Source organism: Bidens hawaiensis, unplaced genomic scaffold (genome assembly GCF_021521415.1).
Source record: "Bidens hawaiensis isolate Kalapana, Puna unplaced genomic scaffold, B.hawaiensis_p1.1 tig00012468_1, whole genome shotgun sequence".
Classification (NCBI taxonomy): Eukaryota; Viridiplantae; Streptophyta; class Magnoliopsida; order Asterales; family Asteraceae; genus Bidens; species Bidens hawaiensis.
Window position 1 is genome coordinate 528,664 of NW_027492018.1, and position 26,796 is coordinate 555,459.

At 35.2% G+C, this 26,796-nt stretch overlaps 1 protein-coding gene across 2 annotated transcripts; it reads right to left on the reverse strand.

Moving 5' to 3' along the window:
* Positions 1–444: 444 nt before the first annotated feature.
* LOC143541115 (MADS-box protein EJ2-like) lies at positions 445–4,156 on the reverse strand. 2 transcript variants are annotated; one of them, XM_077034020.1, is made up of 9 exons: positions 3,648–4,156; positions 2,454–2,532; positions 2,003–2,064; positions 1,791–1,890; positions 1,381–1,422; positions 1,201–1,242; positions 968–1,101; positions 724–870; positions 445–633 (listed from the first exon to the last, which is right to left on the reverse strand). In XM_077034020.1, the coding sequence occupies exons 1-8, from the start codon at positions 3,830–3,832 to the stop codon at positions 768–770; spliced, it is 747 nt and encodes a 248-aa protein (XP_076890135.1). In that variant the 5' UTR covers positions 3,833–4,156; the 3' UTR covers positions 445–633; positions 724–767. The 2 variants fall into 2 exon arrangements, with proteins under 2 accessions (XP_076890135.1, XP_076890134.1); XM_077034019.1 differs by having other exon boundaries at positions 445–870; positions 3,648–4,155.
* Positions 4,157–26,796: the final 22,640 nt, after the last annotated feature.

Here is a 26,796-nt window from a genome sequence, read left to right on the forward strand (position 1 = left end):
TCAATTACGAGCTATTTTTTTGGCTACATACATACCCATACTTTTAAACGAACGCCGATATTTTTATATACATGTCATAGATGCTATTTCCTATTTAAAATAGAAGAATTAAATAAACTCTCTCTCTCTCTCTCTATATATATATATATATATATATATATATATTTATATATATATACACACACGTGTGCGTGCGTATAAATATATTAAAATATGGTTTAGTAAATGTTAATTATCTTTCAACATCAAAACTAATTAAAAGAAATTACACCTAGATAAATTGCTCTTGTTAAATAAACATGTTGAAATAAATATTATTAAAATTTATTTTAGGTGTGAAGAAAATTGAAAGTTGGGTGATTAATATAAATAAAGAAAATGGATTTTTTTTTTAAAGAAAAATGGGCTGAAAATGCTGTATTTAAATTTCTGTATATTAAGGACAGATAGAGAGTTGTTAGACAAAGCAAGATGCCAATCAAGTTCAGTATTATCTTGGTTAACAAAATTAATTTTCACAAATCCAGAATACTTCAAATCTTATGCAATTAAGCACATACATGCCAAGAATCCATAGTGCGTTCTAATCGAAGGCATCGTCATCCTCTCAATGACTTATGAGGCCTTCAATCGCTTTGAAAAATAATTACAACTTGCATAAACACACATAACACAAACAACCAAAAAACATGATACAACCTTCATTCTAACACAAGATATTACCTTATTTTTACCCTTGGGAAAATTAGGGTTTTGCATTTCTTCTACTACAGCATCCAACCTGGAAACAATCCATTAGGATTGTTGGCATTGACACCAGCAACATTCATCTCATCCGAGACTATAGGGTTGTACCGTAATCCATTGAAACTAAAGATATATACAACATGAAATCGAGTCAGTTTTTGGTCAGAAGCAGTGTGATTTTGTTCATCTTTCCTTCGTTTTTATGGAGAAAAAAGAGAACCTGTTGTGCATGGTGGTGTTCAATCCTAAAGGTTGGAAGAACTCATCAGAGTGTGTTGGAAGAGGATTATAGGGGATTGGTTGTGCACCACCATCCCAAATGTGCCTTGGAAATTCCTGAGCATTTTCTTCTAGCTGCACACAATAATTCATTAATCAGATTTATTATTACAACAGGTGTAAAACGTTTAATTTTAATTTTGTAAGCTAATGCATTTATATAAATTAAAGTACCTTGTTCCTTAATGCTTTATTTGTTTCAGCAAGAACTTGTTCCTGCATATATATTATTGTGTGAAAAAATTAGAAGTAAAACAAAAAACAAGAATATAAATAAAAAGTCAGCGAATACTGAATAAAAGATTTTCAAGCTTGTATAATATTGTATTTACATCCATGTGGAGATATATATACCTTTCTTTGTAGCTCTGCAAGTTGATTCAACATGGATTGAGTCTGAAAAAAAAAATGAAACATTAAAGATCAGCTCATTTGATCTTACAAACAAAGTTGTATAGCATTATATATCTACGTACGAACACTGATATGTTACTGAAAATGTAAGCAAATTGGGTTTTAAAATCTAGGTGTTAGCAAGTTTATTATCAATTATTGTTATAAAATTTGATTTATCATTGATTATTATGTCTGTTTGTTAGTCATTATTTTCTGTATTCAGAATATTAACATCGTTATTTACGCTTTTATCATTAGTTATATCTCATTATCTTGTAATTAGATTACACCGCTGACTTTAAAGCGGTGAACCATTTTTGATCAATGTATGAAAAACCGTGAAGTGATCGCTCTGCTCAAGTTTGTACCTTTGTTGATCTTATTTTCCTCAAAGACGTCTCTAGTTGGTGCTCAAGTTGCTCCAGCTCCTTAGTGTTCAATGGGGCTAAATCCTCTCCAAGAAGGTTTCTGCATAGTTCATTTTAATTAGGGATTGTCAAGCATGTTACAAAAATGATTTTTCTTTGAAATTAAATCTAAAATATTTTTTGATTTTTAAAATGTGGAATCAGTGTTATACCTTTGAGACCTTTGCAGAACCTCCACTCTTGCCTTTAGCCTTAGGTATTCATGGTAATTGTACTGTTCAAATATATTAATATCAGTGTCAAGTATGGATGATGATAATATTGAAATATATATTGTCATGAAACACATATCATATCAATCCAAATTATTTTATCATAAGTATGACCAATACGAATTCATCCAATTGTCTAATGGTTTTAAAACGAATGCATATGCGTGTCCAAAGGATTTTTCAGAGCACCTTAATCATTTATGCCTCAATGGCTCAGTTTGTTCATTATTGTGCATCTACACACCTAGATAATGCTAGAACTCTAACAAAATAGGTTTTTTATTTTATTTTATTATTATTAATATGTTATATGAAATTATTTTGTTCATAAAAGAAGTAAAAATATAAAGTGAACTTTGAAATATTGATCAGGATATTATTAGTAACAAACCTGGCTCTCATTTTCTGGTTGCGTGGCTTTCAATGATCCAAAACTACAACTGTGGTACTTCTCAAGTGTTTTCACCATGCTTGAAATGGATGAATCATGAAAAAAAAAAAATTAGTAACCAAGAAAACAAATTTATACTACAAATATGTCTTTTCCCTTCTAGGTGATGCTCTAAAATTTGATCTCTAATTATTTATGCATATGCCCAAAGTTGTATGTCAGTAACATGATGCTATATCATTAAAATGTTTTGTATCAAAAAGACCCGATATAATAAAAGTCATAAAAGTGAGGAATATGTAAAAATTCTTGATCATTCGTGACAAAAGTCACCAAACTTTCAAAGACAGTGAATAGAATTTAATCAGGCTCGAGATCTTGGGGCTTGATTAAGAGAAAAGAATTGATGAAGATTGATTTATTTTATTTTACTTTTAAGATATAAGTAAAAATATATAAACAGATTGGAGCATCGGTTAGAGCAGATTGAGAAGGGAAGACGAATATTGAACATTAAATTTTTAGTGTATATATTTATACACAAGCAATTAACAAAAACTCCATAAACAAATTTGTAGTATTGTTTTGGAAAAAAAAAAGCTGATAAAATAAAAATATTAGCTAGGGTTCTAAATTATGAATTTGATACAATCGTAGGGTTTCAAATGATTTTCACTTTTGCAGCTTTCCTGAGAAAACATCGAATCTTACAACAACAATAAATAAATTTCAACAGCGTTTATTTTTCAATTTACACAAAACACCAAAAACTTGGATCTAGTTATCTGCCGTTCCAAAAAAAACAAAAAAAGAAAAAAAAAAGAGTTTCTAGATTAATCAAGAAACCATAACAAATTTAGAGTCTGAAAAACCAGGAAAAAAATCAAGTAAACGAAACACCCCTGAATATCAAGTATTCAATTAGTACGTAAAAATGTGAATATTCAGTTGAAAATAATTATGAACAATAAATTTGAAAAAAAAATTAAAACAAAAACAGATCTTTACAAAAACCCTCAAATTTGACATGTTCAGGATGATCTTTTGAATTCCAAGCATTTTTACAATATTTTTCAAAGATTTCAAAGCAGAAATAGGTAGATCGCTTGTAAATCTACATGATAATCAAAAGATCTCAAAGTTTTTTGTTTGAAAAACTGTACAACATTATAAAAATAGAATTATAAGTTATACCTAGAGCTGCTACAAAATTCATAAAGTTTGCCACGATTAGAGAAGATGATGAGAGCAACTTCAGCATCACAAAGAACTGAGAGTTCATAAGCTTTTTTGAGAAGGCCATTTCTTCTCTTAGCAAAAGTAACCTGTCGATTAATTTTGTTCTCTATCCTCTTAAGTTCTACTCTCCCTCTACCCATTTTATTTTATTTGTGTGTGTTTTTCCTTTCTGCAACAATTCCACTCTTGGTTAAGAGAACACCCACTTTTAGAAGTGCCTTTAATTCATGAAACTAATGTTTTGTATATAGATAAGAAATAAGAGGGGAGAGAGAGAAATGAGGTCTCAAAAGAGAAATGTGAGAAGAAAATGGAAACCCTGGGGTGATCTATCTTTGGGCAACCTCCATCTACCATTGGTCTTTTCCATACATCACTGCCACTTTAAAACAACAATAAATACTCTTTACTTTTTTTGAACTTTGTATGTCTCTACTTACTACAAAAAGACGTAGTATTCTTTACTTATTATTCGTACTAAGTATTTGATATTTTTATCATAAGTTTCGTTTACATGATACACAATTATCTCTCTAAGTACATAATCAATGAAAAACTTAAACACACCATATATATATATATATATATATATATATATATATATATATTGGTTTTGTTTGTTTGTTTGTTTGAAAAACTGTACAACATTTTTGGCTTTTTGTTTGTTTTATAATTTTTTTAATATTTTTTTAGAGGATTTTTTTAGTTGTCCAAAATGGTTTTCAAAGTTCTCAATTTGCTAATGGTTTTCTTAGGATCCTTACCATATATATATATGTGGTAAGGATCCTAAGAGAACCATTAGCAAATTGAGAACTTTAAGAACTATTTTGGATCACTAAAAAAATCCTTTAAAAAAATATTAAAAAAATTATAAAACAAACAAAACCAAAAATTTTTAAAAAGTAAAAAAACCAAAATTCTTATATTTCATTCCAGTTTCATTAAAAAAAAGATTTTTTTTCTTTTTAATTCGTATTATACCTATACACATATGTATACTTTCATTTAATCTCTTGTTACGTAATATACACATATGTACATTATGTACATTATCATTGACCTTAAATTATACATATGTGCATAGAAAAAAACATGTGTGTACATATTATACATATATGTATAATAAAAAAAACCGATTTTTTTTTTTCTTTTTAATTCGTATTATACCTATACACATATGTATACTTTCATTTAATCTCTAGTTATTTAATGTACACATATGTACATTATCATTTACCTTAAATTATACATATGTGTATAGAAAAAAAACATGTGTATACATATATGTACATATTATACATATATGTATATGTATAATTTAGCTAAACCGAGAATTTTTTTTTACGCTTTTTTTTTAGAAACCAGGATGATAAATAAGAACTTTGGTTTTTTACTTTTTTTATTTTTGTATTTTTTTTTGTTTTATGATTTTTTTTATTTTTGGATTTTTTTGTCGTCCAAAATGGTTCTCATAGTTCTCAATTCCCAAAAAGTTCTCACATGATACTGATCCTATATATATATATATATATGGAGAGGATCAAGAGAAAACTAAAAAACTTCTAAAGAATTATTTTTAATTAAATATAAAAAAATATTTTCAAATTTCCGTTTTTGCCATTATTTATATTTTGGTCCCCTTTACTCGAAAAAAATAAAAAAAATTAAAAAAACCCACTGTAATGAACATACGTATTACCGTGCGAAACCTTTGTATTACACATGTGTATTACTATGTATTTTTAAGTTCAATAGTGTTTAGTTGTATATATTCAATATTTGTGCAGTGTATATGTGTAGTAGTGTTGTATTATATGAATAAATAATAATAATAAAATAAAAGTCGATGTAATGCACATGTGCGTTAATATTGTATTACAAATAGGTACTAATGTGTAATCGATGTGCGTATTAGTCTTATATTGTATATATACAATAGTATGTATCAAATATATGCAATAGTATTGTATAATATGCTATACAAACACTTTTGTATACATGCAATGCACACCATTACACATGTGCACTACACCGACAAGTTGTTTTTTTCTTTTTTTTTTTTGGAACCAATAACAACATATAAGAATAATGGAAAACAAAAATAAACTTCAAAGAACATTTTAAAATAAAGTTAAAAATAGTTTTTTGGGGGGTTTTTAGGAGTTTTCAAGTTTTCTTTTTAAGAGTAGTTTTCACTGGATCTCACCCACACACACACACACACACACACACACACACACACACACACACATATATATATATATATATATGTGGGTGGGATCCAGTGAAAACACCTCTTAAAGATAAAACTTAAAAACACCTAAAAACTATTTTTAACTTTTTTTTTAAATTTTTTTTGAAGTTTCTATTTTTTCCATTATTCTTCTATTTTGTTATTGGTTTAAAAAAAAAAAAACTTTGCCGGTAACCTCGTCGGTGTAGTGTACATGTGTAATAGTGTGTATTGCATATATGCAAAAGTGTTTGTAATGCATAGAAACAACACTATTGCACATATTTGATATACACTATTGTATCTATGCAATATAAGACTAATACGCACATCGAATACATATTAGTACGTATGTGTAATACAACATTAAGACACATATGCACTACATCGACTTTTATTTTATTATTATTATTATTTTTTCATATAATACAACACTACTATACATATACAATACACAAATATTGAGTATATGCAATTAAATACTATTAAACTTAAAAATACATAGTAATACATATGTGTAATACAACGGTATCGCACAGTAATACGTATGTGCATTACAACGGGGTTTTTTTTTATCTTTTTATTTTTTTTTATTGTTTTCGAGCAAATGGTAAGAAAATATAAGAATAATGGCAAAAACAGAAATTTGAAAATATTTTTTTATTTTTAATTAAAAATAATTTTTCAGGAGTTTTTAAGTTTTATCTCTAAATGTGAGTTTTCTTTTGATACTCTCCCTATATATATATACATGCATATATATATATGTCATCTCCTCATGTTGCCCCTCTCGTTGCAAAAGATTCACTCAGAAATACCTCACTTCCTCTCTCATACCCCTCTCATATAATCCGTCCGACTTCAAAAATGCCCAAAGCTGCCATGTAGGCTAAAAAAACCCCTAAAATACCTGTTTTGGATGCACTGAACAGCAATGTAGAGATGACTTGTGTATGCATAGGTTAGCTCATACACAAGATAATAAGCATTAGTCAATCTAAGATGCTTATACAAGAATTAGTTTGATTGGAACAGCATTGCAAAGTAAAAGAATACACAAATAATTCTCACTTTTTACTAACCAAATGCTTGAATGAATTGCAAAAGAGAACAAAACAACAAGTAGATCAAGGGAATTCAACTGAACTAAACTAGTTGTCAACGGCTATTAACAAACTCTCTTTAAAAGTCGACACAAACACCCTTGGATTCGTAACACCCTTGAACTTTCATCTTAATTTCAGTATATTGTCATTAGTTCAATAATTAACGTACTAATCACACTTAACTCATCAACTAACTTTGACTAATTGTTCACCAAGCAATGTTTTTCTAAGGATAGTGTGATGGCCTAATGATCCAACGCGACTTGAAAGTTCTTTGAATGAATTTCTTCAAATGTGGGTTGTCGAAGTGGTCGCATGAAAAACTCTCTAGAATCACAAACTTTGGCATACTTTTCTTAACCATATTTAAGTCTTAGTTTTAAATATTTTTAAAAGAGTTAAGTGTCATTTTAGTACCTGTGATTTGTCTAATTACGTAACTTTAATACCATTTGTGAATTTAGTGCAAATGGCTACTTCACTTTTCTAAAACTTGCGCTTTTAGTATTTTTTTTTCTAACTAATAATATATTTTTCGTTAAGTCAAGGGTAAATTGGTAATTTTGTTTATTTTATATATTTTCTCTTTTGAGCTAAGTATCATTTTTATACCCATGATTTGTTCAATTACGCAACTTTAATACCTTCTTTGAATTTATTGCAACTAGATACTTTGATTAGTTTTGGATGCATAAACAATCTAAAAGAGACATTTCATATTACATGTTATAATTAAATTAAAAAGTCACTAAAATACATGATAAAAAAAGAAAAACAACCATGAAATGCATAACATAATATTTAGCATTTTATTCTTAGTTGCCAATTTTCTTCCGGTAGTTTCAAGATCTTAGCTCATCTTAGTAATTGTTCTTGCATCTCTTCATGTGCGTTAATTTTGTTCAAAAGTCCGGGTATGATAAAAGCAGCTCTACACATCGGAGGATCAAGCCAACTAACAATCCCCTAACTTCGCACCTTTCAGTATAACATCGATCAGATCATAAATTGGGGGACCAACTTAGATTAATTAGGTTAGTAGTAAACAAAATTAGTATTTTAACATACTTTCTACAACAACAATAAAAACATCAACCAGGGTTAAATGATGTTCAATGTAACATTAGTCAATTTTCGGACCCGAAAAACAGCCCTGTTTAAAATTTCTTTTTATGTTATTATATTATTATTTTAGTTAGTCTTGGACTATTTAGTTCATTTCGCGTCATCCGAATTAGTTTCATTTATCTTATAAAATATTATAACTAATGTGCTATTGCAAAAACTACCCTTTGCCATGTGTATATCCCTACTTGATTCTGCAACCAAACCCCTAGGACTAATTGGTAAATATCCAAACTCTTTCCCTCACTATCCCCTACCCTCGTTGATAGCAGTGCGCCCCCCCCCCCCCATTATTTTGTTCCTCAAAACAAGTAGTAAATCACTAAATTGACCACCCCTAGCCTTAATTGATTGATTATGCGTTTAAGCACAAGCTAATTGTGTTGATTGACATCTAAACAACACTGATTATAAAGCTAACTCAAACTCGAGGCTCTAAAGATCTTTAAACCCTACAAATACTCAACCAAAATGAAATTAACTCGTTACACACACTCCTTTTTTCATCAAAAAATTAAACTCTATGTCAATTGCGACCGAGAAGTTGTTCTAGATCCTTGTTGAATTAAGTTCTTGGCTAATAACCCTAGGTCCATAATCTTTTTCAATCTAAACTCAAACCATGTAATTGAATTATGCTTCTTAGTCAAAATGACAGGCCTAACAAAGCCCTATGTCAGTTAACATTGACAGAGGCTCAATCCTTGTTCAATCTGGGGATTTTTTTCGTTTACGAATTATAAGATTTGGTGCATGATATGAGAGTTTCTATTTAATATTTTTTTCCATTTAAAAGTGAGCCACTGGCCGGTCGGATGGTGCACAGATTGATAAAACTTGGAACCGGCCTCGGGAGCGGGTTCGAATCCTCCATGCTAGGTTTTATTTATTTATTTTTTATATTTTTCTTTCTTTATTTCATATGACTTAAAACGATACCCATTTCATTCATTTTACTGACTAAACACCAGCAAAACTCTCAAATATGTCTTTGTTTAATCGTAAAAATGGTGGTATCATTATCATTATCATTATATTTTTTCTTTCTTTCTTTTTCTTTATTTATTTCATATGACTTAAAACGATACCCATTTCACCAACATACTTGCTGACAAAAATATATTATTTTAAATGTGTTGCAGGTTGAACCGATGATGTGTTAAGGATGAAGAAAATTAGTCTACCCTAGGGTATACTAAATAAGTCTTGTTTGTATTTCGATGAAATGTTTTTCTTTTATTTTCGAAAATTGGGTACTTGCTATTTTATGAAATAGAATAAATATAATTATTGCCACTTTAATAGTGTTACGAGCTTATTGGCAATACGTATGTATCACCTGGGCATATTCCACTTAAAGCTGGGGTGTTACAGATTGGTATCAGAGCTGCTACTATAAGATAGGTGGTTAGACGTAATGAACTAATATAGTTGTAGTTTATATTTAGGCACGAACTGCATGTATACCGTATGTGTTACGTGCACGTATATTTTTAATTTTGTTCATATGCTTCAGTTGTATTTATGATATATTATATCGTCGCATGTACATATATTCACACACAACTCTAAGGTTAGGCCTAATCAAATTATAATATTTTGCTTTTTCGACAAAATTTGTGATGTTAAAGTAAATTCGTGTGTTGATATTTTGATATTTCATTCACCTTAAAGATTGTTTTACGTGACGGGTATGTAATAACTGGAAGGTGGGGGGGGCACACTTATTTTTCGAACACTTGACGCAAAGGTTTTGAAAACCCATGGATAAGCAATGCGTATAAATCCTAATCAGCCGCAGGACCAGGTTGCTTACTTGGAGGGTTCGAAAAGGGTGCTAGAACTTATTAGGCCAAAACATACCACACCAAACGTCATATGAACCGCCACTTTAAGTTGTCAAGCGTGACCATTTTCCTTCGTGAATAGAAAATGGTTGCACTCCTACTCTTAAAATTGCATACAAGTCATGATGGTTATAGGCTCCTATAGATGGATGATGTGTGTCTAATAACCCTATAATAATGACCCTCACAACTAAGCTTTAATATTAAAACGAAAATCCTAAAACCACACACAACCGGCAAGTGTACCGATCGCAAGTAGTATAGACCTAGGAAGTCCGAGTATCGAACACGTGGACACATAAGACGCTAATGATTACTGACCCTAGACAAGACCTACCTTAGAATAATATTATATTGATTTTTGATTTCTTTTAACTTAACTGGACTAACTAACAAAACTTACCAAAAATAGAAAACTTAACGACAAACTAACTGTGTTAACTTAGGATGGAGAAAAACGTCTACCTAGGTCTGAATCAAATTGTAGGCCTAACAAGCTATTGGATTGAATGACTTCAAGACACCGGTCCCTAAAGATAACATGACTAAGGATCGCTCGGGCTCACTGGATCACCTCTCGGTCTCACTCAACAAGCCTAACCTACTCAAAATCGTCTAAAACGACAAAACCGGGAAATAATTGCTAACGTGTTCTAATGCTAGATCACCTCTCGGTCTCACCAAAACTCGACCCTAATGGCAATGAATACTACACAACCAAGGATAGAGGAAGAATTCAACTTAAACTAAAATAGATCAAGTAGTCGCTCAAAACACCTAAACCTGACAAAAAAACAATCTCGCTCTCGCGCAATCCTTATTCTAGCATGCAAAGGCAATGAGACAACTCTAACTTCCTATCACCTCTTGGTCTCAAAGAAGGTGTTTAACCGCTGTAGTTAATCCAAATAATCACGCAACAAAACCGTACGGTGGTACCTACCGCAAACAAACCCTAAACACCAAGTCTAGAATCAAACAATGCACCGATCAATCAATACAAAACTAATCAACCAACACACGGGGTTTATGAAATGAATCACCAAAATTTCCAGCCCTTAAACACAACCTATTTCATGTCTAAATCAAAATTTACAATAACAATTCAAGTCTATCAATCAAACAATCCGTAAAACCTATCAAACACTAACAATAATCATCATCTCTAGGTAGAACTAACAAGATTAGCCGATCATATTATTTGGAAAGCAGCATATACTCATTAAAAACTCCATAAAACTCATACCAATCATCTTAACAATCATCCAACAATCAATTCTAATCATAAACAATTCAATCTCTCAAGTAGTTGCAAAACAATTCAACAATTAAGCAAGAAACTAAAAGTGTATGAACAATGAAAAAGAGGCGAAAGGATATGGCAGTTCGGGGCTGTGTTGGTGCATTTTGTGACCGTCGTTATGCAATTCTGACCAGCGGAACGCCACAGGCGAAGTTAGCACAACTTTGCCTTAGGCGAAGTTAGAACAACTTCGCCAACGGCGAAGTTGTAACAACTTCTGCCTTAGGCGAAGTTATCACAACTTCGCCTTAGGCGAAGTTAGCACAACTTCGCCTACTGAAGCCCAGGCCCGTGAATGTTTGTCTATATATAGTTGTGTCTTGTTTAGTTTTAGGTATCTAGAAATCAGTGTGTGTTTGAGCAGCTTGTTTATTGAGAGAGAGTAAGAGACTAGAGTCGTGTGAGACGACCCGAGGTAGAGCTCACCTCGGGTCAGTCGTGTTTCTGTTTTTGTTACGGTATGTAACGTGATTATTTTATATATGAATCTGCAGATTTGTTTATCCCGTTCTAGTATTTGTTTGTGTATTTGATCGTGTACGTGTTTGTGTTATTCTTCTTGTACACCATTAACGAGTCTAGGAGGATTCCGCACTCCTAAACCTCGTGCTGATCTCGTATCGATCGGCGACGTCCCCGGGGGGACCTACAAGTGGTATCAGAGCCTTAGGCTCTTACGCTATGGTTCGAGATCTGCGTTTTGGTGTTTTTGGCACGTTTCTGTGCGTTTCTGGCCGAACAGTTCTTCAGGCGAAGTTATTGTTCATCAGGCGAAGTTGCCGTCACTGTTCGTAGGGTTTCAGCGAAGATATAAGGTCCGGCGAAGTTATGAACAGGAGAAGTTGACTTTAGGCGAAGTTGACTTCTCGGCGAAGTTATAGCCAGGCGAAGTTATAGCCCGGCGAAGTTATAGCCAGGCGATGTTAACTTTCGGCGAAGTTAACGAGATTAAAAAAAAAAAAAAGTATTTTGGAATTTTCCGTCTGTATGGCCAGGTGTACACGATTATTGTGAGACCGAAGATGTTGTTCCGTCAACGAGTGATCTTGTTATCTTTTGGTTTTACGTGTGAACAAATACGTGTCAACTCTGATTTGGAGTTGAGGTTGTGAATGGGTTATTGTTTGAAACTGGATAGTGACACATATTCGGGTGTTTGTGAGAAAGGAAATTGTTGTTGTTCGTGGTGACCAACCGAAGAAAGTCAAATTGAACTGAAGGTTTTTCGTCATTACTGGATTGCGGTCAGAGCATATTATTTATATTATTTTCAAGGCGTTCGAGAATTGGATCCTGAAACGTGATGCTTATTTATTAGAGTGAAGATTCTGGAACAAGTTGGATTTAACCGGGAATTAAAGTGTTTATGTTCCTGATCGTTATCCCTGGTGATTGAAGATGCTTCAGATTTTTTAATGGTCATGTGTTAGATTCTGTCAGGGTGGTTTTGTGATGAAATTGATCACTTGATGTTGAGTAGTTGAAGATTAAACCTTATCGTATGCCGACGAGTTGGTGAAGTTGTGGAGGAAGCCCAACTTCATGTGTTGGTGAAGTCAGATGGACTCACGTGATTGGTTGAGATGATCTATTGGCACGGGGATGCATGCATTACAAAGACCTCAATCGTTATAGTCGGAGTAGCTTACACTGAAGGGGAGATCTGATATGGAAGACGCTGGGTGATTGGTAGATTTGTGAAGCTACAGGACAGTTTCAGACACGGCTGGTTGACTGCAAACAGAAGATCATCAGTTAAGAGGGAGTCTGTTGGTGCATGTTTTGTAACAGATGATCTTTCGTGTTTTGTTAGAATTGAGAGCAACGGTCAAAGGGGAGACTGTTGGTGCATTTTGTGACCGTCGCTATGCAATTCTGACCAGCGGAACGCCGAAGTTAGCACAACTTCGCCTTAGGCGAAGTTAGAACAACTTCTGCCTTAGGCGAAGTTATCACAACTTCGCCTTAGGCGAAGTTAGCACAACTTCGCCTACTGAAGCCCAGGCCCGTGAATGTTTGTCTATATATAGTTGTGTCTTGTTTAGTTTTAGGAATCTAGAAATCAGTGTGTGTTTGAGCAGCTTGTTTATTGAGAGAGAGTAAGAGACTAGAGTCGTGTGAGACGACCCGAGGTAGAGCTCACCTCGGGTCAGTCGTGTTTTCTGTTTTTGTTACGGTATGTAATGTGATTATTTTATATATGAATCTGCAGATTTGTTTATCCCGTTCTAGTATTTGTTTGTGTATTTGATCGTGTACGTGTTTGTGTTATTCGTCTGTACACCATTAACGAGTCTAGGAGGATTCCGCACTCCTAGACCTCGTGCGGATCTCGTATCGATCGGCGACGTCCCCGGGGGGACCTACAGGCTGCTCTTGCTGTCAAAAACGATGGGGATTCAATCCCAAGGCTTGGTTCTTGTGTCTTCTTCCTTCTCTAGCCGCCACAACCTTCAAACCCTAGCCGAAAAAAGATTTCTTCTTGGTTCCTTCCCTCCTGTCTGCTGCTGCGATCGCTGCTGTTCCAGCCCCACTAGGGTTTTTTTATTTTTTATATATTATAATATAATGTAAGATTTTGGCCTCCATGATGCATACGTGCCGGGCCTTGAGTTTTTACTTGAAAACGTATGCATAAAAGGCTCGTAAACTACTCCAAAAGCTCGGTTTCTTTCTTTCTTTCACCCAAAACCTACAATATGAATAAAATTATGTAAAACCTATCTAAAACAAGTTAAAACACATAAAATGTAATACAAAAACGTAGATAAAAGGTGCGGAAAATACGTGTGTTTTACAACACATCAAATATCCCCACACTTAAGACTTTTTCGTCCCTGAAAAAGAATACTACACAGGATCATATCCGAGTTCAACCGACAACTCTTGGTTTTATTTATTAATTATTATTAATATATTTTTTTTCTTCTTAAAGTATTAGAACAAGTGACCCGTTACCCCTTCCAACTTTCACCTAATAAGCTAGATCAGGTCGATTGCCGGTATTGCTGTCTACTTTAAACCCATGCCCCTAATACTTACTGAGGCAAATAAGGCGTGACAATTTTATTAATTTGTATGACTAAGTGGAACCCACACCTAAAAGCCCTGCTGCCACTTCACCAATTCCATTATGGTTTTACCGGGCTGAGCCACCCCAACATGACTTGAACCTTTTGCCCCATGATTAAAACATTTCGACTCATATACAAACTATAAACTCTAGCTCTCTTTCAAGTGCACGCAATTACAAATGCATCTCTTTTATTTTTATTTTTTTCTGCCTTTTGGCTTTTTGCATTTTTTTTTAAATTTTTTTTATACTCATATTACATGGATTTGCATGAACAGAAACAAATACAAAAGAATAAAACAACTAATATATACAGACGATCATGTGACTCGAGGCTTGAGTATGACCCGGCTTTTCATTCTAGTCCTGTCACGAGCTTAGTTAAACAAACAATACCCCTAAGATGTTTCCCACTATAGTCAGGCCATTTAAGAGGTTCAATTAGGTCAACAACCAACCGCCCTTTCATTCTCAAAGGCTGAGACTACCGACACACAATTACTGAGTCTAAACCGTTCGGTTACCATACATTATGTGTGGGTCTAATGGGCACTGTTCTTATTTATTATATATATATATGAATACACCAAGAAGTTATAAAATAACCACTACTCGGTAATAATATCATCTCCTGTTTCACGTAAAGAAAACAAATTTCAAGGGACTATTTTTTTTTTCAAATTTTTAAAATTTTTTATTTATTTATTTTTTATTTGTTTTTTGTTTTTTGTTTTTTTCAAAAATTTTCCTACAACTAAGTAAAATAAACCCCATCCCCACACTTAGAACGAAATCATCCTCGATGAGTACAAGGAAAAGAAAAAAAAAATAAAATAAAAATAAAACAGAAAATAAAAAAGATAATATACAAGAGTAAAAACAATGAACGGGTTACTCCCCTGGTTTGTGTGCAGAATCTTTAACAGCTGAGTAGTGTCCAAACGACCGTATAGCATTTCATTCGCGGGCGTAACCTCGGGAGAACCTGTTCCAAGACGCCATCGTAGCTACCATGCGCATAATATAACCTGCAAAAACTCAAAATCGTTCGCATGTAGCGGCGTACACAACGGAAAACAAAAACATAAAGAAATAAACATATTTTTGTGTTTTTGGCTTTTATAATTTTATTTTATTATTTTTTTTTAAATCCTAAAATAGACAAAACAAATACAAAAGATAGCACAAACATATAACAAAAATACAAACTCTACAACTTGGGTAGTCTCCCCAGTGATGCATCCACATGTCTACGTCTCGGAGTGTGGGTCAAGGTAGAATACCTCGACCGTCTGATCAGTCATCGGCTCGCCAGTGTAGTGCATCAGTCTATTACCGTTCACCATAAATGTCCCGCCTTTGTCCTTTATCTCAACAGTGCCATCCGAGAAAACCTCAGTAATAATAAACGGACCTGACCAACGGGATCTCAACTTTCCCGGGAATAACCTCAACCAGGAATTATACCATAAGACCATATCCCCACACTTAAACTGGTCAATACCCTCTAACTTACGATCCAGTAGTTCCTTCACCTGCTGCTTATAACAATTTGAATGCGCGTCAGTATGGTCCTGTAACTCCTCCAACTCAAGCAACTGATGAACACGATGATCTCCGGTAGATAACTCAGAATCAAAGGAAGACGACTCAATGTTAGCATCAGGGGGGTGTTCAGTCAAGGCGACCATCTCAACCCCTGGGGTCTCCCTATCTAGGATATGTGTGTCTGAGGCGGGGCCTCCACCGGGGTCATTGGAAAACTCCCCCACATGAGTCATGATCGTATCAATGAAGCATAGGGAGTCATCAGTCGATTTGGGATGCTTAGGTGACTGTTGAACGTCAAACGTGACGTTCTCATCCCCGACTCAAAGGATCAATTTGCCATCGCGAACGTCGATCAACGCATGTGCGGTGGCTAGAAAAGGTAGGCCCAGAATGAGTGGAACATTATCATCATCATTCATGTCAAGAATAATGAAGTCCACCGGGAAGATGAACTTGCCAATACGAATGAGCATGTTCTTGACAATCCTATGTGGATACTTCACAGAACGATCAGCAAGCTGGATACTCATCCTGGTAGGCCTCGGTTCGCCTAAACCCAGCTTGCGATACACGGAATAAGGCATGAGATTGATACTGGCCCCAAAGTCGGCCAGCGCATGAATCACTGTATCATCACTCAAGGTGCAGGGAATTGTGAAACTCCCTGGATCGGCCATCTTTTTTGGTAATTTCCTCTGTAAGACAGCAGAGCAGTTAGCACTCAAAGGGGGTGGAAGCGGCCTCAGCTAATTTCTCATTGTTCGAGAGAATATCCTTAAGGAACTTCGCATGTTTAGGCATCTGAGTCAGTGCCTTAGGAATAGAATATTAATGTAAAGCTGCTTCAGAAGATCAAGGAATTTGGAGTTCTGCTCCTCATCTCTATCTCTACGGACTCTCCCGGGGTATGGCAATCGGGGTTTGTAAACTCTCGGTGGCTCGCTCGGTGATTGTTGTTTCTCGGCTTGTGCTGAACTCCCTGGGCTGCTCCTCTGATGCACCTGGGCCGGTGGAGACTCCATATGAATCTCCTCATCCACCTGCTCCTCTCCATCGACTGCAGGCTCCTCGACAACTCCTCTTCTAGATCTCTGCTGGATCACGGGCTCCTCTCGTGACCCTGCACCGCTCCTCGTCGTCACAGCCTTCACGAATCCTCTCGGGTTCTGCTCGGTATTACTCGGCAGCGTACCCTGCGGCCTCTCATTTAATCGACTGGCTATCTCTCCCATCTGCCGCTCGAGATTCTGAATCGACGCTGCCTGATTCCTCATGAATTGCTCGTGCTCGCGGAACTTCTCCTGCGTCTCCTTGTGTTAGGAATCCTCACGCGTCATAAGCTGCGACAACATCTGCGTTTGTTGCGTCATCATCTCTTCCAAAGTGGGTTTCTTCTCCCCACTGCTCGCTCCCTCACCGGCATCCTGAAATAAACTCTGGCGTTGCTGAAACCCGGGCTGGTTCCCGCTCCTCCAGTTGGAGTTCTGATTGCCTCTCCATCCTGAATTATATGAATTGAAAGAATTTGGATTTCGGTTTGGATTTCCTATGCAGTCTACGGCCTCCTCTTGCGAACTGACTAGGCACTGAACGGTATAATGCCCCCCTTTGCAGATCTCACATAACTTGCTCTTTGTCTGCATATCCTTCACCATCTTTGCTAACGCCTCGACCTGTGCCGTCAGTGCGGTGGTCGTGTCCACCGAGTGCATGCCTCGTGAGATGGAATCGACGGTCTTATCTCCTATGGCTGGTGGTCTCTGGTATCCACTTATAGCTAGCCCATTGAATAAAGCGATACACTCATCAGGGTTCTCATGAAGCAACCCGTGAAATTGAGCAGAATGAGCAATGGTATTTAGAATGTTCGACGTGATCTGCCATTTCGTAGCAACTCCAATGGCGGGTGGTACGATGCTGGATCTCGCGCCAGCATTGGCCGGTCGGGCCCGGTCCGCAACTGTCCTCATCAGTGGAATGTCGCCCATGATCCTATCCCTATCGTTGGGGTCAACGGATGAAGAACTGGACGAGGGTGAAACGGGACGATGTCTCTCACGAAACTCTCTCTCTGGCTCGGGAAATGCTTCAGTGTCGGGAGGTCCACGAGATCGAGTCTGTCGCATAAAAACTATAATTAGAAATAAAATCATCTAAACTATTCTGACAAATAAGTAAAATAAAACAAAAATAATTACAAGTAGCACAAAAGGTAAGTCCTAACTCGGATTGCTCTCAAAACGCCTAAAACCGTATCCCCGGCAACGACACCAAAAACTTGATGTGTGTCTAATAACCCTATAATAATGACCCTCACAACTAAGCTTTAATATTAAAAAGAAAATCCTAAAACCACACACAACCGGCAAGTGTACCGATCGCAAGTAGTATAGACCTAGGAAGTCCGAGTATCGAACACGTGGACACATAAGACGCTAATGATTACTGACCCTAGACAAGACCTACCTTAGAATAATATTATATTGATTTTTGATTTCTTTTAACTTAACTGAACTAAGTGGACTAACTAACAAAACTTACCAAAAATAGAAAACTTAACGACAAACTAACTGTGTTAACTTAGGATGAAGAAAAACGTCTATCTAGGTCTGAATCAAATTGTAGGCCTAACAAGCTAATGGATTGAATGACTTCAAGACACCAGTCCCTAAAGATGACACGACTAAGAATCGCTCGGGCTCACTGGATCACCTCTCAGTCTCACCAACACTCGACCCTAATGGCAATGAATACTACACAACCAAGGATAGAGGAACAATTCAACTTAAACTAAAATAGATCAACTAGTCGCTCAAAACACCTAAACCTGACAAGAAACGAACTCGCTCTCGCGCAATCCTTATTCTAGCATGCAAAGGCAATGAGACAACTCTAACTTCCTATCACCTCTCGGTTTCAAAGATGGTGTTTAACCGCTATACTTAATCCAAATAATCACGCAACAAAACCCTACGGTGGTACCTACCGCAAACAAACCCTAAACACCAAGTCTAAAATCAAACAATGCACCGATCAATTAATACAAAACTAATCAACCGACACACGGGGTTTATGAAATGAATCACCAAAATTTCCAGCCCTTAAACACAACCTATTTCATGTCTAAATCAAACTTTACAATAACAATTCAAGTCTATCAATCAAACAATCCGTAAAACAATAATCATCATCCCTAGGTAGAACTAACAAGATTAGCCGATCATATTATTTGGACAACAGCATATACTCATTAAAAACTCCATAAAACTCATACCAATCATCTTAACAATCTTCCAACAATCATTTCTAATCATAAACAATTCAATCTCTCAAGTACTTGCAAAACAATTCAACAATTAAGCAAGAAACTAAAAGTGTATGAACAATGAAAAAGAGGCGAAAGGATATGGCAGTTCTGGGGCTGCTCTTGCTGTCAAAAACGATGGGGATTCATTCCCAAGGCTTGGTTCTTGTGTCTTCTTCCTTCCCTAGCCGCCACAACCTTCAAACCCTAGCCGAAAAAAGATTTCTTCTTGGTTCCTTCCCTCCTGTCTGCTGCTGTGATCGCTGCTGTTCCAGCCCCTCTAGGGTTTTTTTATTTTTTATATATTATAATATAATGTAAGATTTTGGCCTCCATGATGCATACGGGCCGGGCCTTGAGTTTTTACTTGAAAACGTATGCATAAAAGGCTCGTAAACTACTCCAAAATCTCGGTTTCTTTCTTTCTTTCACCCAAAATCTACAATATGAATAAAATTATGTAAAACCTATCTAAAACAAGTTAGAACACATAAAATGTAATACAAAAACGTAGATAAAAGGTGCGGAAAATACGTGTGTTTTACAACACATCAATGGATCTAACAACTTATTCTTGAATAAATCTCAACTATAAGCTAGCGGAAATCACTTATAGCCAACTGGGATCTCTAATATTGTTATAGTTTGATTATTACCGAAAGTAGGAAGAAGAAAGGATAAGGTAGAGAGAGTCGTTGAGAGTTAGTAGTTTTGCAAAAGGTCAGTTTGTGCATGGAAGCTTGCACTATATATAGTGCAAGTTCCATGCACTATTCTTTCATTACATTGAGCCAAAATGAGCTTAATTTGCATGGCCTTAGGCCCAAACATACAAGAGTAAAACGAAAGCTAGCGTAATACATCGTGAAATAAATGAACAAATGAAAAAGACTTAAACACACCAAATGGGCTCTCTAATCTCCCTTTAGTCTTTTAGTATTTGTTGTAGCTTCCATCTTCAATCCGCCTCATACTCTAAGGGGGACTCACAATCAAATAATTGGTTGTCAACAACATAGCGAACAAAATTGTTGAACTTCCCAACTATAGCATCAATGATTTCCTTCTCGTGATCTTCAAGTGTGCGCATAGGAGACTTATATAACTTCAACAGATCCTCCTTTCTAAGACCCATCAATTTGTGCTCATCAAACACATGAAGAGGATGCATGCATTTGCGTCGAATCACCGCTTTCTTGACGTTATTGTTAAATTTCCAGCAAAGGAAATCATAAAGTAGGTTGGGCGAAAAAGGTTCTCAATGGTAAACTTCATGGACATCCTTAGGCATTTTGTATCTCCATGCCTTTCTTACTTTATGTAACATTTCTTTACTTTTCTAACCTGAAAATCCGACCCATTTCAAATTTTCGGTTTTGTTTATAAATACACACACACACACAATTAAATCTCAGGTTTCATTTAATGTATTTTATTTTCGTCGATTATATTTAATTCGTTTAATCGACCTGTTTCGTCATTTCCTTGAATTCGTGTCTAATGTACATCGTTAATATAATATTCACGATGATTTATGTTTATCATTCGTTTTCTTTTTCGTTTGTTCAATTTAAGAAATTCTGGGATTTAAAGTTTTCTTTTAAACTATTGCGAACTATACGGGTATAATATAATAAAATATCCAAGAAATCTATAAATTTATTTTCTCCTTCTAATTACGTTTCAAAGTTCGCGATCCGACTCGTAAGTTTCATTTTAAATTTTCTAGTCTTATAACGTTTCAAAGTTCAAGATCCAAATGGTAAATTATATTTTAATTTTGTTTTTAATGTAATATAAATCTTGAAGGGCCAAAAGTGTAATTGTAATTTAAATTATATTATTTTTAATCAAATCAAACCCAACCCAACCCTCACAGCCCCGTCTTCCCGGCGAGATTGGCGGCGGCGACGGTGTTAGTTCTCCGGCGAGCCGAAAATCCCGGTAAATCGCTTATAATCCAATTAATTGTTTGTAGAAGATGTAGACCTTACCAACGACGCTTAATCAACGTTAATAACATGTTTACAACCATTAATTCGTGCTTAATAATTTCCGGAGCCACCGGAATTTCGTTAAAATGTCAATAACGGGTAATGAACACCATAAGCCCAATTGATGCTATAAAAAGGCTGCATATCATCGTCTAAACGTGCCTCAATCATCTTTTACATCCACAATACTCCCATAAACTCATAAATGTTTCGGCAAGATTAGTATTCCTGCCGCCTCCGTTCGTTGTCAAACTTCAACATATCGAGGTAATTTTAATATGATTATTAATCATTTTTAACTGAGGATCAAAACCCCTAACTTGGTTTTGACGAACATGGATTAGATTGATCTAATTGAATCGAGGGCTTTGATGAGGAAGAAGATGATCCTTTACATTTATATATGTAATTTTTTGTTTTGATCATTTATCAACAAATAAACTAGAACAGCTGGTTAAGGCACGAGGTTAACTCCGACTAGACCCGGGTTAGTGCAGAAGATTGTTTATTTTTTATCATCTATGTTAATCATTTATAAATCATTTATAAATCATATATATATATGTATATATATATATATGTATTTATAAATTATTTTTAAATCAATGAAAGTTATTATTAATCAAATAAAAATCATTTTAGTCACATAAAAATTATCACAAACAAATTTTACCCAAGTTCATCCAAAAACCCATTTTTTATGTTCGTTAACTTAGTAAAATTTCGATTAATATATTATAATGTTTACCTTTTTTTTTAATAAAATTATTATTCGCTAACGAGATTAATCCGTGCTTCGTATATAATAAATTCACATATCATTAATAAATTTATTTATAGTTAAAATAACATTTAAGTAATATTGTATTATATTATAAATTCTTTCGTTAACTTTAATTCGATAGCTTAGTAATTCATTAACTATAATTTGTTAACATAAATATTCTTCGAGAATATGATCATGTTTTCAAATTTGTAATATTAAAATCATGATTCCGTTAAAACGTCGTTAAAACTTAAAAACAACATTAAAATCCAAAACACATTAAATTAATAAAACATAATGCGTCACATTTAAGCCCAATAAGTAACTTTACAATCCCGTTATACTTTTGTTTTGTTTTAATTATAGTTTGAGAAGTTTAATCGTTTCGGATTCTTTAACGCACTTTTGGTTGCTTCGGTTTCCTTATCAAGCTTTGGTTTTCATTGCATGTTTATCTTCAATTTCGAGTTGAGTTTCTCACACCCCCTTTTTACTCTTTTATTACTTTTAGGGGTAGCATATGTATCATACCAAATGCAAAGTATTTATGTTTTCGTTTACAAACTACAATTTACTACATAGACTTATGTGTTTACTTTCTTATTTGTTATATATGTGGATTTCATGTGGTTGCCTCAATAAGTATGATTATACGCCCTCCTTTGCAATCAGGTCCATTGTATCGAGTGGAAAAGGGACCTCATACCCGAGTACGTTGGTAGTCCTAATTGGAAAGGGCCTTTGTTTGTTCTTTACACTCAGATCCATTGCATCGAGTGTAAAGAACCCTTACTTGTGCATTTCACGAGTTTCATTGAATTTCATGATTTTTACTTATGTTGAGTCGGATTTGAGCAAGGAGATTGGAATCTTCTCAACCTCCTCAAGAAATCAGCTAAGTATGAAATACGAGCAAGCCTAGATCATCGAGCATGGTTTACTACCTATAGCATGGTCTTTCAGCTTATTCTTCTAAGTGTTGAAGGCTTCGAGCAAGCTGCACTTCTCCGAGCAAGAGTCTTCTTCTATTAAGTATGGATTGCCAATGGAGCAAACAGCTTGATCATTCAAGTTTTAGCCAAGTGTTCCGAGCACAGGATGTCCGAGCACAATGGTGAAGAGCATGGATGCAATAAGAAGATGTCGTATGTTGCGAAGTAGACTTCGAGCATGGTTCAGTTTCAAGCAAGCTTCACATCGAGCATGCTAAAGATTGCTAATAAGTTCAAGACAGAACTGAATACATAAAGTAGAATAGGCTTGCTCGATGGACAAGGTCGAGCAAAGCAAGGATTGGTCAAGAAGAATGAAGCATGCTATGCTCGAAGACACTCATCGAGCATGCATTGCATATTGAGTCTGCTCGAGCAAGATACACATCATGCTTGAAGATTCTTACACTTGTATTTTTAGTTATCTTTCGTTATGTAATGATTAGGAATTCTAGAAGGAATGTCAGAGTCTATAAATAGCATCCTAGGTTTCCATTTAGGAGACGACGACATGCGCATGCAATACGAGAGAAAAACATTCCAAACGAATATTCTCTTTGTTTCCTCGTACCGCCGCGGCTGTCACAAAACCCTAGACATTCCTTTCACTGTTACATTAAATGATATATTAAATGCATTGAATCTTGTCTTTGAATTTGTTATTAACGACTACCATTTATTGTTTAGTAATCATTATATCGCACCTTCGTTCCCATCCGTTGAATATCCTGATTCCACCAGGATATTCGATAGGCCTTCGGGTTATTAAATCTGTGTGTTCTTGTCAACCTATTTAAGGTTTGCACCAGATTAACGGTCCTAACAAGTGGTATCAACGCTGTTGAAGCTCGCTGAAGGCCACGAGACTGAAAGTTTGTGATAAAGCTTGAAGCTTTACAAAGTTTTCATCTGTGAAAGCTCAGATCTAAGAAAATGGATGATCAAGAGGTATCAATAAACAAGATTCCAGTATTACTAGGACAAGAAAACTTCATCAAATGGAAAGTCTTATTTGAAGCTTTTGTCAACTATAATAAACCCGAGCTTTGGAACTCAATCCAAGATGGACAGTATAATCCCTCCCTTGCTGCAAACAACAGTACCACCATTGAAAGAAAGATGAAGAAAAGAGATGACAAGGCACTGTCAATGTTGAAACTAGGACTCTCTTGGGTGATATTGACCAGTGTCAACCATCATAAAACCGCTAAGGAGATGTTTGATGTTGTTATTGACATGTTTGAGGGTAACACAGAGCTCAGAGATATCAAAAAAGGATAAATTGAAACAACAGTTGGATTGATTCAAGTTCAAGAAGGTGAAAGACTAAAGTCAGTGTTGCAGAGGTTCATGATCATTGTAAATGAAATCAGAACAACTGACTTACTAATTTCAGATTTTGAGATGAATAAGAAATTGCTGTCCTCATTGTCTGGAGAATGGTACACAGCCAGCAAATTTTATTAAAGAAAAGACTAATTTTCCAAATTTCAAGTTGGATGATGTGATAACTTTTCTAAAGGTTGCTGAGCATGAGATGATAGAAAACAACATGATAAGAGAAGAGAAGCCCAGCTTCCCAATGACAAATTCTCTAGTGGCACCTATGGGAAATCTCACTCTTAAGTCTCATCAACAGCCAATTGTAGAGGAACTAGCTGAAACAAGCTCAGTGTGTGGAGGAAGTCAATCAAGATTTAATGTACAAATAATTGAAGATGACACTACTTCAGCAGTCAATGGACACCCTCCCTACAGTCAAAACAATTCAAGTCATGGAACAGATTACCAAAGCTTATTTTCTATGTTCACTGATTCCTACCATGCCTGTGTGGCAAAGAATCTGATCAACACAAGTATAGTACAAGAAGACCTAGAACAAATAGATGTGGATGATCTTGAAGACATGGACATAAAGTGGCAAGCTGCAATGTTGGCAGTAAGAAGCAAAAGACTATACAACAGGACTGGGGGATCATTTTTCTTTTGACCCAATGACCAGATTAGATTTGACAAGTCTAAGGCTATCTGTTACAACTGCCAGCAACCAGGGCACTTTGCAAGGGAATGTAATCAACCTAAGTAGTTTGGTAATCAGATGAATCAAACTAGTTCTATCATAACCAGAATCAGAATTACCAAGGAACTCAACAGTGAAATCAGCTGGTTAATCACAATCACTACCAGAATCAAAACAGACCCAACAACATTAAGCTCAGCCACAACAAAGAAACAATCAGCCTCAAATTCAAGGCAACCAGAATAGAGTTAATGGCAATGTTGTGAATCAGGCTAGAGATCAAGAAAATGTTGCAGTAACAAAACTACCACAAGATGGGAGTTTGACTAGAGCAACCATGCTGCAGAAATGGAGAAAGCAAATGTTGCATTCATGGCCAAAGTGCAGGACAGGTAAGAATCTTCAACTTCACAGGTACAATCTGAACCCTCTATTTCTGATCTTCTTATTAAAATTGATGAACTCAACAACGAAATTGGAATGTGGAAATCTGAGTGTGGAAGGAAAGAGGCCTTTCTGAATGTCTCTGAGACAAATGAGGCCACATATGAAAATCAGATTAAAAGTTTTGAGGAAGATTTTATGCAAGCCTACATGACTCAATCAAGAATGACTGTTGAGATTGAAGGTCTGAAGAAGATGTTCACAGAAGAAAAGCTAAAAAACTCTGAGTTGCTTATCCAAATGGAATTTCTGAAGAATCTTGTATCTACTGGTAACATAATTGGATATGTAGATAAAATGACCCTAGAAGAGAAATACAAAAAGGTACCACCACCTTTTTGTGACAAATATCCACTAAAGGTAGACAAAGAAAGCATAAATGAATATTTAAAACTGTTCAAGAGTGTATTTGAAGACAAACAAGAGTTTGTGAAGCAATATGAAGATGTAACTGTAAACAGTGAAGGAGAATTTGTCATGAAAGAGCATGTTAAGACGGATGAGAAAGAAGAAAAGCAGACTGAATTGAGAAAGAAGAAATGGAGTGAATAGTCCAGTGAAGAAAGCAACTGCAGTTGCAGAAGTAACAGATCTTCAGTTGACAAGAAGAGGAATAAGAAAGCTTCAAAGAAGAAAAATTGTGAAAAGATACCAAAGCTACCAAAAACAACCTCTAAACTTCAGAAGCATTATGAAAAGATGAGGAGATTACATAAGCTTTTTGACATTTGTGAAAGACCTCAATCAAAGAACAAGAATGATAGATCAGAGAGCTACACATATGATCAACACCCTCTAATTTATCCTGTGTTCTCCAATCATGAGCTGTTTGATATTTGGGATGTAAATTATGTACCAATGATAAGGCATGTATCTGATCAAGCTGCAAGTTCCTCAAGTCCTCCCACCAAACTGAAGAAGATCACCTTTGTCAAGGAAAAGTATCCTCAAATACCTGATATCAGTAAGCCAATCAAGATGGATTTCACCAACTCTTTATGCCCTAAAACCTCTTTAGGTTTTGACTTTCCAAAGCCCAGTGACAAGATCAAGAAAAAGCAATTGCTTGAAGACATGGGAAGTTTTGCTTGAGTGTAGTGCAAGAAGTGTGATGCCATGATTCATGTTGGGTGGTAGAAGAAACTTTTGAAACGCCTAACATTGTGAGTGTATTTGATATGAATGGATACAAAGAAATGTATGAGAAATATTTGAATGGAGAGAGAAATTCTTCTGGTAGTGAGGATCAAAGATTGAACCTGGAAAGAAGACTCAAGTCAGTTCTGAAAATTAAGGAAAATGCAAAGAAATCAGAAAAGTCTGACAAGGGAAGAAGGTCAAGT

What these genes read in the sequence shown, in the direction of transcription:
- LOC143541115 (XM_077034020.1), bottom strand. Translation starts at nt 3,832, where the DNA reads ATGGGTAGAGGGAGAGTAGAACTTAAGAGGATAGAGAACAAAATTAAT. An exon ending in GAATTTTGTAGCAGCTCTAG is followed by an intron (nt 2,533 to 3,647) that starts GTATAACTTATA and finishes ATCCATTTCAAG; the next exon opens with CATGGTGAAAACACTTGAGA. An exon ending in GTTCTGCAAAGGTCTCAAAG is followed by an intron (nt 1,891 to 2,002) that starts GTATAACACTGA and finishes TGAACTATGCAG; the next exon opens with AAACCTTCTTGGAGAGGATT.